Source organism: Chelon labrosus (genome assembly GCF_963514085.1).
Source record: "Chelon labrosus genome assembly, chromosome: 4".
Lineage (NCBI taxonomy): Eukaryota > Metazoa > Chordata > Actinopteri > Mugiliformes > Mugilidae > Chelon > Chelon labrosus.
This window is the reverse complement of record NC_140340.1, coordinates 13,031,933-13,044,383: the sequence shown is the minus strand read 5'-3', so window position 1 is coordinate 13,044,383 and position 12,451 is coordinate 13,031,933. Positions and strand designations below refer to the sequence as shown.

Here is a 12,451-nt window from a genome sequence, read left to right as displayed (position 1 = left end):
AATGCATTAAAATGCCTGGTCTACACGTGAGCCTGGAGGACTCATATGGGAAAATAAAACAACAGTCATAATAACTGATAAAGGAAAACCTGAGGGATGTACAGACTTCCCTGCTGTGGTTCAAGGTCCAAACACAACATAGCAACATTGGTCAAACCAAACCCAATTGACCTTATGACGGTTATTTTCTCGCTTGAGCGTAAACTACACACGATTTAGCAGGAATACCCCTCATGACGAATTTAAAAGTTGAATTCCCCCTTTATCTATCACATAGATTTTGTAAATCACCTGCACTGGGAAGTCTGGGGTATTTTTTTGTGCGGACGCTCCTGACCCCTCCTGGTTGAAGGTGGGCACTGCAGACGTTGAGAACCCTTCTCTTTCGGCTCTTAATCACATTATCGGTAAACGGTGACAGTGAGTTTGGATGGCAGCTCCTAAACGTACTTTTTTTTTAAGTCAAACCATTTCCTAATAAAGTTGCTATCGATGTATTTTTTGTGTATTTATTTGTTATAATCAAAGTAGCTAAGCAGCAGCAGCAGCCGGAGAACGGGGGAGCTAGGAAGTCTGAACCACTTCTTTATTAGAGGGGGGGACAACTTTACATCTTTATTTATTTTTTACGCTTCATACTGACACAAAATTACTAAAACTCCCAAATAAAACAGAAATTAGCTCCAAGTTACTTCCACATGGCATTCATAGACAAATAATTTTTATCTTGTAAATTATGTGTTTGATGGATCCCCCCCGTCTTTTGGAGGAGTTGGTTGCATCTGTTGCCGCTGTGTGTTGCTCTTCTTCCTGAAAGACACTTGGCTTGGAGCTGCTGATGTCGCTGTGGAGAAACTGGTGAGTGGATGCTTTTTCTCCTCGTTTTTATACGTCCCCACTATGCAGAATTATCACAGTAAGATACGTTTATCTCTGGTATGCTTCCCCCGAATGTAGCATTTTAATATGTCGCTTATTTAATTAGTGTTATGCCTCTTTTTATGTATGTGTGTGTGTGTGTGTGTGTCCCTGCCTCCCCTCAGTCCTCCTCCCGCTGTGGTTGGCGGTGTCCTGGTCGGTTGTGTTTACAAAACCCAGCTAGCAGGCAAGGTGGAACAAGCCAGTTAAATAGTATTTATGCTAAGCTAAATCTCAGCTGTTGGCCCGGTAGTTTGTGGCGGCAGGTAATAATTAAAAAAAAAGCTCAGTCCGGGCTGTTGGAACCATCCTCGTGAAGGAATTTAAAGGGAAGCCTCTTAACACCGGGGAGGGAGGAAGACAGCAGCGGAGATAATACTGCTGCAGGTGTTTGCCTGTTGGTGTGGTTGGTCGGTGCAGACAGTTAGAAATTAAAAAAATAAAAAAAAAATCCTTGACAATGAGCGAGGAAAGGGATGTAGTGAAGAAAGGAGAAGTATTCTGATAAAAGCATCAGCATATTGAGGTGGTATCCCAGGTAAGGAGGAAGCTAACAAAATGAAAGTAAAATGCTGCTCTTCTTTTTTTTGTCGTATAAGTCGGTTTAAAATTCAGTTAAATGTGATTGATGAAGCATTAAAGTTTTGTCCACTTTACTCATTAATTTGTCTTTAGTCTGAGTAAAGGTGCTGTTAAAAAATAAACCTGTAACAGTCATATTAAGTGTCGATAAGTGTGCTGGTTATTTTCCCAGTTCATTGATTAATTGATTGGTCCACTCCTCTACCACATATGTTACATATACTGTCATGAAAGTCTTAGAAAATGCCACATAATCAGGTTTGGGAAGCTGGAAGCTGTGATGTTTGGGGCCATTTCTCCTTCAAATCAAATAATTGGTCATCAGAATAATTGCTGATTAGTTTCCTTTTCGGGTCAACCGATCAATTAAATAGGCAATTGTTACAGCTCCATTTTCAGAGGCATGTTGAGTTCAGCTGGTGTTAGCTGTCTGAAGTGAGACCCAGCTATATGAGCTCCCTGGAAGCTCTTTTGGGTAAGATTAAATATTAAAGGTGTTATCATTGAACCCATTTTGTTAATGTGTTACAGAAAGAACCTGCCGATCGTATTGATTTCTTTGCTTTATATCTATTACTGTACTATTCTTTGATTGAATGCTTAAGGCATCTATCTCCGTTCTTAATTGTTTTGGGGTTTTTTGTTTTCTTTGCAGAGACAATAACGTGAAATTCCAAGATTCCCGAAGGTCAACTCCTGCATGGCAGTGAGCCACTCTCTTACACATTAAACCAAGTATTCTCAGAACATTGCACTCTTAGATGCCGCTCTGCCTCTGTCTTTGCAAATGGCTTGCTGTCTGAAGGACGAGCTCCTCTGTTCCATCTGCCTCAGCATCTACCAGGATCCCGTCAGCTTTGGCTGCGAGCACTACTTCTGCCGCAAGTGCATTACCGAGCACTGGAGCAGACAGGAGCCTCACGGAGTGCGAGACTGTCCCGAGTGCCGCAGGACCTTCACCGATCCTCTGCTTTCGCCGAGTCTCAAGTTATCCAACATTGTGGAGCGCTACTCGGCCTTCCCTCTGGACGCCATCCTTAACGCTCAGAGGAGCTCCTACCCTTGCAAGGACCACGAGAAGGTCAAGCTCTTCTGCCTCACTGACAAAAGTTTGGTTTGCTTCTTCTGCGACGAGCCGGCGCTACACGAGCAGCACCAAGTCACAACCATTGACGAGGCGTACGAGGAGATACAGGTCAGTCGCACCACACACGCTCTTGACAGCTCATTAGCAAGGGTGAGGCTGACATTTTCTTAAAACCCATCAGAGCTCTGCATCACATTCAGGCAGTTGCACTCGTTCCCCCCTTGGGAGCTGCCCAGACAGTTCAGCGTCAAGTCCTCTCCTTCCACAGAGCAGCTCCACTAAAGCAGTTTGGAGATTTTGTGCTTTCCTCATGAGTACTTCTCGTACAATAGTTGCTGACGAATGAGAAATATCTCACTTGCTTTTTACTGATGCCCACATGAGTGTGCTGACCCCAGATCATAATGAGATTCTAGTTTATTGCTCTTGTTGTGATCAGAGGTCAATGGATTGGTTTCTGTGGTGCGTACTGAACTGGGTAAAAAGATGTTTAGGTGTGCAGCCCCTATTGCCTGGAGTAACTTGAAATAGGTTTCACCCTAGGGGGAAATAGATAAGCACTGTGCACCAAAGAATTAGATCTTTATTGGAAACTGTGAATGTTTTTTAACTTTTGGACCCAAGGCAATTTCTTTAACTTTTAGCGTTGGGTATATATGGGTTTATTTGCTGTTTTTCGTTTTGTGTTGTTGGTTTATTTGTCTCAACCTTCATGCCTCCAGTTTGGCAGGTCCCACTCAAAAATTAAATCTGGAATCTCAGCAGGATGTATCTAGCGAAATAAAGGTCACATCACCTTGCTGATCTGTGAGTTCAGTTGCGTGTCAATACTTCCTCGACATACATGCCACAACAAATTACAAAATTGCGTCCTGGATTTATAATATTTCAGTTATGATGTTGAAGTTCAACTCTTCAAGCATACCTCTGTTGCTAATCTCATCTCTCTTCCCCACATTTCTTATAATTTATGTGCTTTCAGCTTGGCCTAAAAGTGCTTAAAAGTTACGCTTGTTTCAGTTCAGGGATCTCGACTCTGTAAGGAATTCAATTCAAATGTACCAGTTGATCCAAAGTGTTCGTTAAAATAAGGGGAAAACTCCTAAATGATTCATGACGTTTTAGTTCCAGGATGCTTGCCAGTAATTGTCGGTGACTGTGAAGATATGAACTTCCCTGCAAATCTCGTGTTTATGCGTCATATGTGGTTACACAGAGTCGTGTTTTCCACATTAACAGAACTGGTTCAGTGCCTCATTTCGTCTCACTGTTTGGATAATTCCATTCCCACAGAGCCAAAATCCAATAACTGTAAAACAAAGCCCCTAATCCCGTTCCTTCTTTGCTCCAGTATTCATAGCAACACATTCCAGTCTAATGTTATGTAGTCTCTCTCAATCCTCATGTCCTCCACGCTGTTACCGATGTAGATATATTCATATCTACTGGAAACCAGGGCATGTTTTTGCGTTACAAACAGCACAGTGAAGTTTCTGATGAAGAACTGACGAGGTAACATTCGGCTGTGATGGTTTTTAATGGTTAAGGCTCTTACATTGCACCTCAGACCAACAATAAAACCGCTTTCGACTAATGTCATCTGTGCTTTTGGCTTTGCAGTGTTGAGTGTTGATAATTTGGAGATCATTTTTTTACTATAATCCTTTGCTGTATGTCTACATTTGATTGCAGCTGTGTGTGTGTTGCTAAGTGTTGCCTCGTTGCACAGACTATATCAATTAAATAGCCTCAGCCTATTTACTATTCATGAAGCTGACCACTTACACTTTTCTGAAAGCATATCTTTGACATTGACGAGCTCATTCCACACGCTCTGAATCAGTGAGTGGCTTTATATGCGAATTGTGGATGAATTATTAAATCCATCTGATGAAGAGCAGGTGCTGAATAACAAACTGCATATAATTTATTATTGAAATTTACCACGATTGGACACATTTTACTTATAGTTTTAATATTTTCCTTTTTTAAATCATTTCAGTTTAGCTGAAGGTTTGGGTTTGTTATGTTAGTTGCAGTGAATGTATCCTCGAGCACTTCGCCTCAAGCAGAAATGTAGCTCTCTCTGGAGCTACAAACGGCTTTACATTAATTTTTCCTATATGCCCAAAGACATGTAAGTCAACTTTGATGTGTGGTATGTGTGCAGTTTTTCTTAAGCTGGAAAAAATGTTAAAGTTTTAATTGGATTGTGACCAGTTGGCACCATCAAAGTGTTGCATGAGGAGTAAATAAAGGTTTTAAACATATGCAAGTGCCTTCAGTTTAATTAAATGATTACATGTAAACACAGTCATGCAGTATGTTGGTAGTATTGAGATACCGGTGTTCCCTTCTGTGTTCTGCATTAAGTATAATTAAAAGCGCTGTGAACATCAATGCTGCCCCCCTCAATTTCCAATCAGGCTCTGCAGTGGAAGCTTGAGAAAGGTCAAAACTGTGTAATCCTGGAGCTGAAGTAATTAGGCCCAGCACAAGATGTTTCTCTTTTCTTGGGCATCAGCTTGTCCCTCTGCTTGGAGCTCTTTTCAAGGCCGTGTTGTGGCGTTTTGTATTCTGGCAGGAGCTTTGGAGGCTTCCCAGCTCTGCAATCCTGAGAGGAAGTATGAGCACACAAAGGCCCTGTCGGAAACAACCGTGTCCCATGATGAGCTTGGCATACTTGCATTTTTTAGATCTACAAGTGGGGTGGCTTGTTATGTAATGTCTCATCCCTACTAGACAAACACAGACATCATGAAGAGGCAGCAGATGGTGCTACGATTATTTTATGTCCCATTCGTTTAAGATCACAAGATGCATCTTACGAGGAATTTGCACTGTATCCTGCTACTGAACTTTATTCTCTGAATTGATTATCTAGTAGGAAGTAACATGTGTAAATAATGCTCTGTGGTATTAGGCAGCTTACAAGTTGTCCTGTTATTTTTATTTACTTTTATTCCAGTGAGCAGACAGGAACCGTGTGTCCAATAGCATAATGTGCAAGAGCTGGGCCTGCAGCCACAAACGTCACTTTCACCACGGGGCTTGACGATGCTAAACTAAATGCCAAAACAACATGCTTGGGATGTGTTGAAGTGCTGCAGCAGCAATTTGCTCCAGTGTTTTGACTGCCTGCGCCAGAGGGACACATGTCGTGCCAGCTTCTTGGCCTCTTTAAAGTGAACCTTAGAGTTTTTGTAGGGTGGGAAAGTTTGGAGAAGAGGGGGGGGGGGGGGATTTGGTAGGTCGAGAGCCAAAGCTTTGCCTCTTTGTGTTGAATTGTTTGATAATTTGGCACATGGAATTCAGGACTGGCTCTTACTATGCTTTCCTCTGTTTCTGGGGAAAACAAAAAAAAACAAAAATAGATTCTGCCAGGATTAGTTCATGCGTAATAGTTCACTGTTACTGCCCATTTTCCCAGCAGGGTTTCTATTTAGGCTATGGCATGCTCTCACCCCAGGACCTTTTCCTCAACACTGATCATTAGTTTGTTTCACAATCAATGCTACAAGGATGTCACAATTGACTTTCAACATCAGTAGACCCTGACTCAGATATGTGGACTATATATCTGTATGTACAGATATATAGTCTGTTGATAAGCACATCTGCCATGTGACTGCCAGATTCATTCTGAGGTTATGACATTTTAAGCACAGATTCCAAGTTTTTAAAGCCTTTGATTTCATATTCTCCAACTAACAATACTCCTAAAGTGCAGCATCTTTCTGTTTTGTCATGACACTGCTGCCATAGCTCTGTGTTGACAGAATTTTTGACTGACCAGTGTCTAGTGACTAGGGCAGCCGTTGGTTAGTCTGTGGCAGAATGTAATCTCCTTAGCCTGGCATGTCACTCCGCTGACCTCAAGCCCTGAGTCTTGTTGCTGTGCTGAGAGCTTTACCTCCTGCCGATTTGCATCCTATTCCGCCGTAAATGCTTCCGTGGCCAAATCTGTAATGCACAAACGCACCCAGCACCCGACCACTGCGCGGTGACGCACACACATCTGGCAAACATTCACCCGGCACATAATTGCTTGCCTGCACATATTTCTCAACATAAAGAACATTAAGGTAGGATCGAGGAGGATTTGTTCGCCGCTCTGCCATTTGCTCCAGGGAGCAGAGATTTCACAGCAACTAATGCATTATGATTAGAAAGGGTTTTATTCCAGCAATCGTACTGCATGGCTTGGAACCACATTTAAACCTTTCGTATAAGAGCAAAAAGCTCTCTAAATGTAAAAAAATATTTTAAACTTCTTGAGCGCCAACACATTAAACTGCGCCACAATCCGCATTAATAATATGCAGATTGTCAATCAACACATCATTTTAATCCTCTGATATTTTATTTTGAACTAGGTTTGAACTCATTAAATGAGGTTTTAACCATGAGGCTATATATTCTTATCTACAGAGCCCCATTCCTTCACCATGTGAAGTATGTGCTTTATGCTCAGGAAAACAATGCCATTATTTTTAGGCAACGTGGTTACAGTTCCCTCCCTTGGTCGAGCTAGAGTTGGAGCGCTGGCGCCATCTTAAATAGAGGTTGGCTGGCTGGCTGTAACTCTGATTGGAGCCGGACGAAGCTGTGCACGTATTACCACACCACTGTGGCCTAAAGTTGGCAGTCAACTCCTGCGGAGGACAAAATGGAAGCCACAGCAGCCAGCGTGCTTTAATTGTTATGATGGAGACTGTCACTACTGTGGGCTGAGTGCAGCCACAGTATTGCGAGGCTACACAGACTCTTCCGGCTGTCTACATGCCCTAGGGATGTGTTTCCGCTCTACTTGACAGCGGTGTAAGACCAGATAAGAAGGGAAATCGACTGCAGCCCCTGGTTATCCATGCGTATTTGGGGACTGAACTTTGTTTCCGATACTATAGACTATACTGTATGTGCGAGGAGAATAGCAGCGGGCAGCTGTGCAGTGATGCTGGTCTCATTTTGACAAAAGCCCAAGCGAGAGAAGAATTAAATGATTACTGTGGTGTTGAGTCACCCACACAGACCTGTCATTCAAAGTGTGCAGATGTACCTGTTTGCTGTTCTCCATTAACACCATCTTCTACCAGGTTATTATTTTCTTATCAGACCACAGACAGGGGGGGTTAATCATGAAAATAAATTAGCATTTTTTCCCCTATGTGCCTTGCATTGATGTAAGGTGACGTTTGAAAATGGAAAATGAGAACATCATCCTTTGAAGCGTTCCTCTGGTGGTTTAAAAGCACGGCTGTCTTTCACTCTCCGACTGTCAGCGCCGGGCCGAGAGCTCTCTCTGAGCCTGCCATCACCACGCATGGCCGTGCTGCTGCAGTAATGAGTCAGGCAATTTCAAGGGCACCCACGGCTGCCATCTCCCCTGTGGCTCGCCTCACTCTCCTCTGCTCTAGCAGCTCCATCTCTCCCTCTCCGTCTTTCTGTCTCCTGTGTCAGTAATCTTCTTGATTCCAAACTATGTTCTTTATTAAGTGCCACATAACTGGTTTGGTGACAAATTGTTTTGACAACGCTAGTTCTGAGCAGACTCATTTGCCACGCATCCACCACAAACAAATGAGTTTGCCTAGTTTGGCGGTCAGCAATGGCAGTGTGGCAGAAACAGAGCTATGGGGAACGAGAGAAGAGTCATGTTTCATTTGAGGAGTCCTGGCAAATATCCTCATCCAGAGAGAGGTGGTAGCTCATACTGCACTTATTACTGATACCCCTGATGGTACTTGAGGCAAGACAGATTATGCTGCATGCTCGGCGTACACCATGCTGTTGGTAGATTAGCAGATAAACAGCTGCATTGATTTTAAAAAGTGGGTTGGTTCGGCTTTTTTCACACAGAACATTGTGTCTTGTTTAGATGATTACTTTGGCTCGCGCTTCAGTTAAGTGAGTCAGATGTCTCCACATCTGTTGTGCATTAGAAATGTACGCCTTCTGCAAAGAGAAGATGATTTTGCAATTTGCTGTATGTTTTCTAGCGAGTGAAAATGTCTCATTAGAGTGTGAGGCAGGAGACATGCAGGTGAAAGCTGTTAATAAGCAGCCACATATTGTAGATGCAGAGAGACCTTGTTTCACAAAAAGCTATGATGACTGAAAAAAATGCCCTGTGTGAACCATCTCAAGCTTAACAGGTGTTTTTCAAATCACTGCAGCTTAAGACGCTCTTCTAAACGACTGTAGATAAACGCCTCCTCTGTTTAAAGAAATGCGAGGGCAATGTGTTTTAAGTTTAAAGTAAAATAAGTGATAAAAAAACTGAACTTGCATACAAAAAATTCAATATTTGTTTTGCACATTAGGTCCGTTTGTGTTGCTCTCTTCTTCTTTTCATTCTTTAGATAAACTGTTGTTTGTAGTTTTTTTTGTCAGGCTGAAATGCCACTGTCTTGATGTATTATATTCAGTTGTCCAGGTCTTTTTCAATTAATGTGTACGTTTTTAAATTAATATTTTCAAAATGATGACATTTGACATTTGGAAATTTGAGGTCCCAAAGATAACTGACCAACAGTGAGTGAAAGACGGCCACTAAGTGGATAGTTTATTAGGCACACCTAGCTTAACATGTAGTAATACATCCTGACTTCACAAAGATTATAATGTTCAGTTTTAGTTAATGTTTTAATGATGGGGGTGGATATAATGTAACTGCAACAGCAATCTGCATAAAGCAGCCTCCAAACTGACCATTAGGTCAAATGTACCTTATCACTCTCATGAAGGTCGGATTTATTGGTACGACTGTAGGAAACTGCTGCTGAATAAACTAGCAGTGACGGGTATATTTGCTTAGCTACAGTCTTCCAAATTGGCTTCTTCAAAAGGGAGGTGTTCAGCAGAAGTCTGTTTCAGCTTCTTTGGAAACCCACAAACTCCACACATCTACCGCATCTCGATGATTCATTGTAATTGAATGCATTGTTCCCGCTATGTGACATCAGTAGTTGTACATGTACCTGGCAGCTCGTTAAACCTGCAGTTCGCAGGAACGCTGTGAGTGGTGGAACGGGTCGGGAAAGGCCAGAGAGCGAGACGACAGGTCGCCAAAGAGACGGGATTTTGTGGTCATATTAGAGAATGAAAGTGGAAGTGCTGCCCTCAAAGTTTTGCTGCATTAAGTGAGGATTAATCTTGATCCCAGGTCTTCCTAATCAACAGAGACAGCAGCCCCTGCACCAGCGACACCAGTATGAAGATTACTTTAAATGTAAAACGCTTCACAGTGAAGGGTGTATTTTTTATATATTTTTCGAACTCCCTTAGAGGTACAACAAGTTGAGAATATCAAATGATAGTTTGAAGAAAATGTTTTTGGGCAGAAACAATTCCTGATCTTGATATCCGTTAATAATCCATGAGTGAGGAGTCATTATTCAGATTCTTCAGACTGCTTTTCGTTTTGTCTTTGTCAGTTTGATGTTTGGGAACTGCTGTTCCCTGCCGCTGCAGCCATGAGACTCTGAGCCCTGCGTTGATTAGCTGGGGAATTAAGACCGATTACAGCCCATTGTTCTTGGGGGTCTGGGCTGGGTTGGATGGGGCTGTAATCTCTTGTAATTCCCTGTGTCCGTGATTTGCTGTAGATGATTTAATTAGACTTGCTGCTGATAGGAGTCCTCGTTTTCAGCTACCAAACAGTCCGCCTTAGACGTGACCCCTGAGCTAACCAGTCGCCTTAGCGGGAGAGAGAAGAAAACCTGTAGATGTTTGCCTCTTTTGCCTACAAGTCTCAAAGCGGTATTTTAGTTTACCTACAAACCTGTGGTTCCTGCATCAGTGCAGGTGCTGAGGGGCAGATGATGATCGATAGGCAGGCAAGTGCAGGAAAAGCTCTTGCGTGATCGGTCTAGTGTTAGTGATGGGGTTAGGTAAAAGATCTCCGTATGAGCAGCAGTTATTTCTGTTTTCCTAAAATGTTATGTAATTATCAGAGTTGTGAGAAAAAGTCTTGTTGAATAAACAGCTTTAGTCAATAAAACTGTACGGACTTATCAAGGTTTATAAGTCCAATTTATTATCTACATGACTGCCCCGGGTTAGCCTGTATTATAACTGATATCTCAGTTAGGAATTTAAACACCCTAACTTCTAATGTGATGTATGGTATATTCACATTTTTATGGCCAAGTGTTCTTGGACTTTGTTTATTTACCATACTGCATTCGGCAGGATTCAGGCTAATCAGCGAGGAGCAGCCAGCTGTATTGTCTCTGCTCACCATGGTTCCTCTACACGTCTCCGCTCTCAGTCTCCACATTAACAGCGGATTCCTGCTCGAGCAGCTGTTAACAGTTTAGGCGTTTAGCACACGCTCTCATCCTCAGTGACTTACAATAGCTGCTGCTGTCAGATAGTTCAGAGAGCTGTGAAATGTGCTACAGCTTTAATCAGGCAAAGTCAAGGAGGTGCGGCCCTCTTATCTGCAGCCCCATCTATTAAAGTGACAATAAATTGCAAGTTATATATGTTGTTTCATTAAAAAGGCATTAAGGCTTTAAAAGAAGTTGGGGTGTTTGGAAATGTTTGCTTCTTTCTCTCAGACTATGTACACAATCACCCTTCAGAAGAAGTGTGCTTTTCTCTTTGTTTTATCTGAAGTAACATTCAAAAACAGAAATCTAAGCTTTTGGAAACTCTCCCGACCGGCTAATATTTGAAGCGTGAGTATGAGGAAAACTGAGCTCTTGAATTGACCTGATTTTGGGCTGCCTGTGAAGATCAGTCATCACTTATCCAGGTCATGGTATATCGAAAAACAAAGATGATTTTTGACTTTTTTAATTGCCAATCTAGATGATGTCCTGATGTGATCAATCTTTTGCTAGTGAGGTGTGGATGTTGTTCGGGTTAAAGCACAGATTTGTTGTTAACTGAATTAAATGGGTCCTGGAAGAAAATAATTCTTTGCAGCTTTTTTTTTTACTGTTCAGCCATTAACATGTAGATAGAGATCTTTCATAATTAAGTAGCTCAGCGCGGAGGTAGTCTCAGCAAATCTGAGCTGATGTTAGAGGCTGTTGATTCTCCACTATATATACTAAATGATGCCATTTCAAAGAGGGTGAATGCTTTCAGGCTTTCAGTTCTTGTTGTACTTTGGTTAAAAAAAAAAAAAATACTTTTCAGTGTCTTACTTGAAAGGCTATACAACATTATTGGTAGTTTCAGTCCACATTTTTAGATAAATTGGTATCTGTGCCCGTCCTGGTGAGGAACATTTGAGCATCCTGTTGTTTTATAAAGATGAAACGATAGATGCATCAATTTTAAAAGCACTCTCCTCAGACATTTACACTAAAAATGCTTTTATTCTCGGTTAGAATAACAACTGAACAAAACCTTCTGTAGCACATTACATTGACTATTAAGGCAAGTGAGGTAGGCACAAGCTTTAAAAGGTTGTCTTGTATTCGCTCTCTATTTGGAAGTGTATTGAATACAAATGTACTTGTTGTTCTGAACATTTTGTTTGCACAACACTTATGCTTTTATACTTTATGCATGCCCTCGGTTTCTGTCTAATTAGGATCAAAAAAGTTCTTGAGAACTCATCGTAAACTTGTGCAGCATATAAACTTGGTTGACCTGTGTGGGTTGAAACCGGTCATTTTTGTACAAATTCTGAATGCATTAACTGTAAACAGATATGTTTTTCCCTGCACCGTGCTTTGAATTTGTTTTGTAGTGTTATGATCCAGGCTAGAATATGAAGATTATTGGAAATCATCAGGGGATTTACTAACACACAAACCTGACTAGTGGCTATACTTAAAATTCATACAACTGCACTTCCACTGTCTGCAGGAAAGGGTCTGCTGTTGTAGAGTGTGGCTTGACAAA

At 41.8% G+C, this 12,451-nt stretch overlaps 1 protein-coding gene across 2 annotated transcripts in view; it reads left to right on the top strand.

Annotated features, from left to right (window-relative positions):
- Window positions 1-799: 799 nt before the first annotated feature.
- The window catches only part of trim62.1 (tripartite motif containing 62, tandem duplicate 1), a 31,972-nt gene continuing 20,320 nt past the window's right edge, over window positions 800-12,451 (top strand). The window contains exons 1-2 of one of the 2 annotated variants that reach the window (XM_084543836.1): window positions 800-858; window positions 2,156-2,695. In XM_084543836.1, the coding sequence (XP_084399962.1) occupies window positions 2,288-2,695 (408 nt within the window). In that variant the 5' untranslated portion in view covers window positions 800-858; window positions 2,156-2,287. Of the gene's footprint in view, window positions 859-1,715; window positions 2,696-12,451 lie in introns of those variants that run through there. The other variant, XM_084543837.1, reaches the window with a different exon arrangement.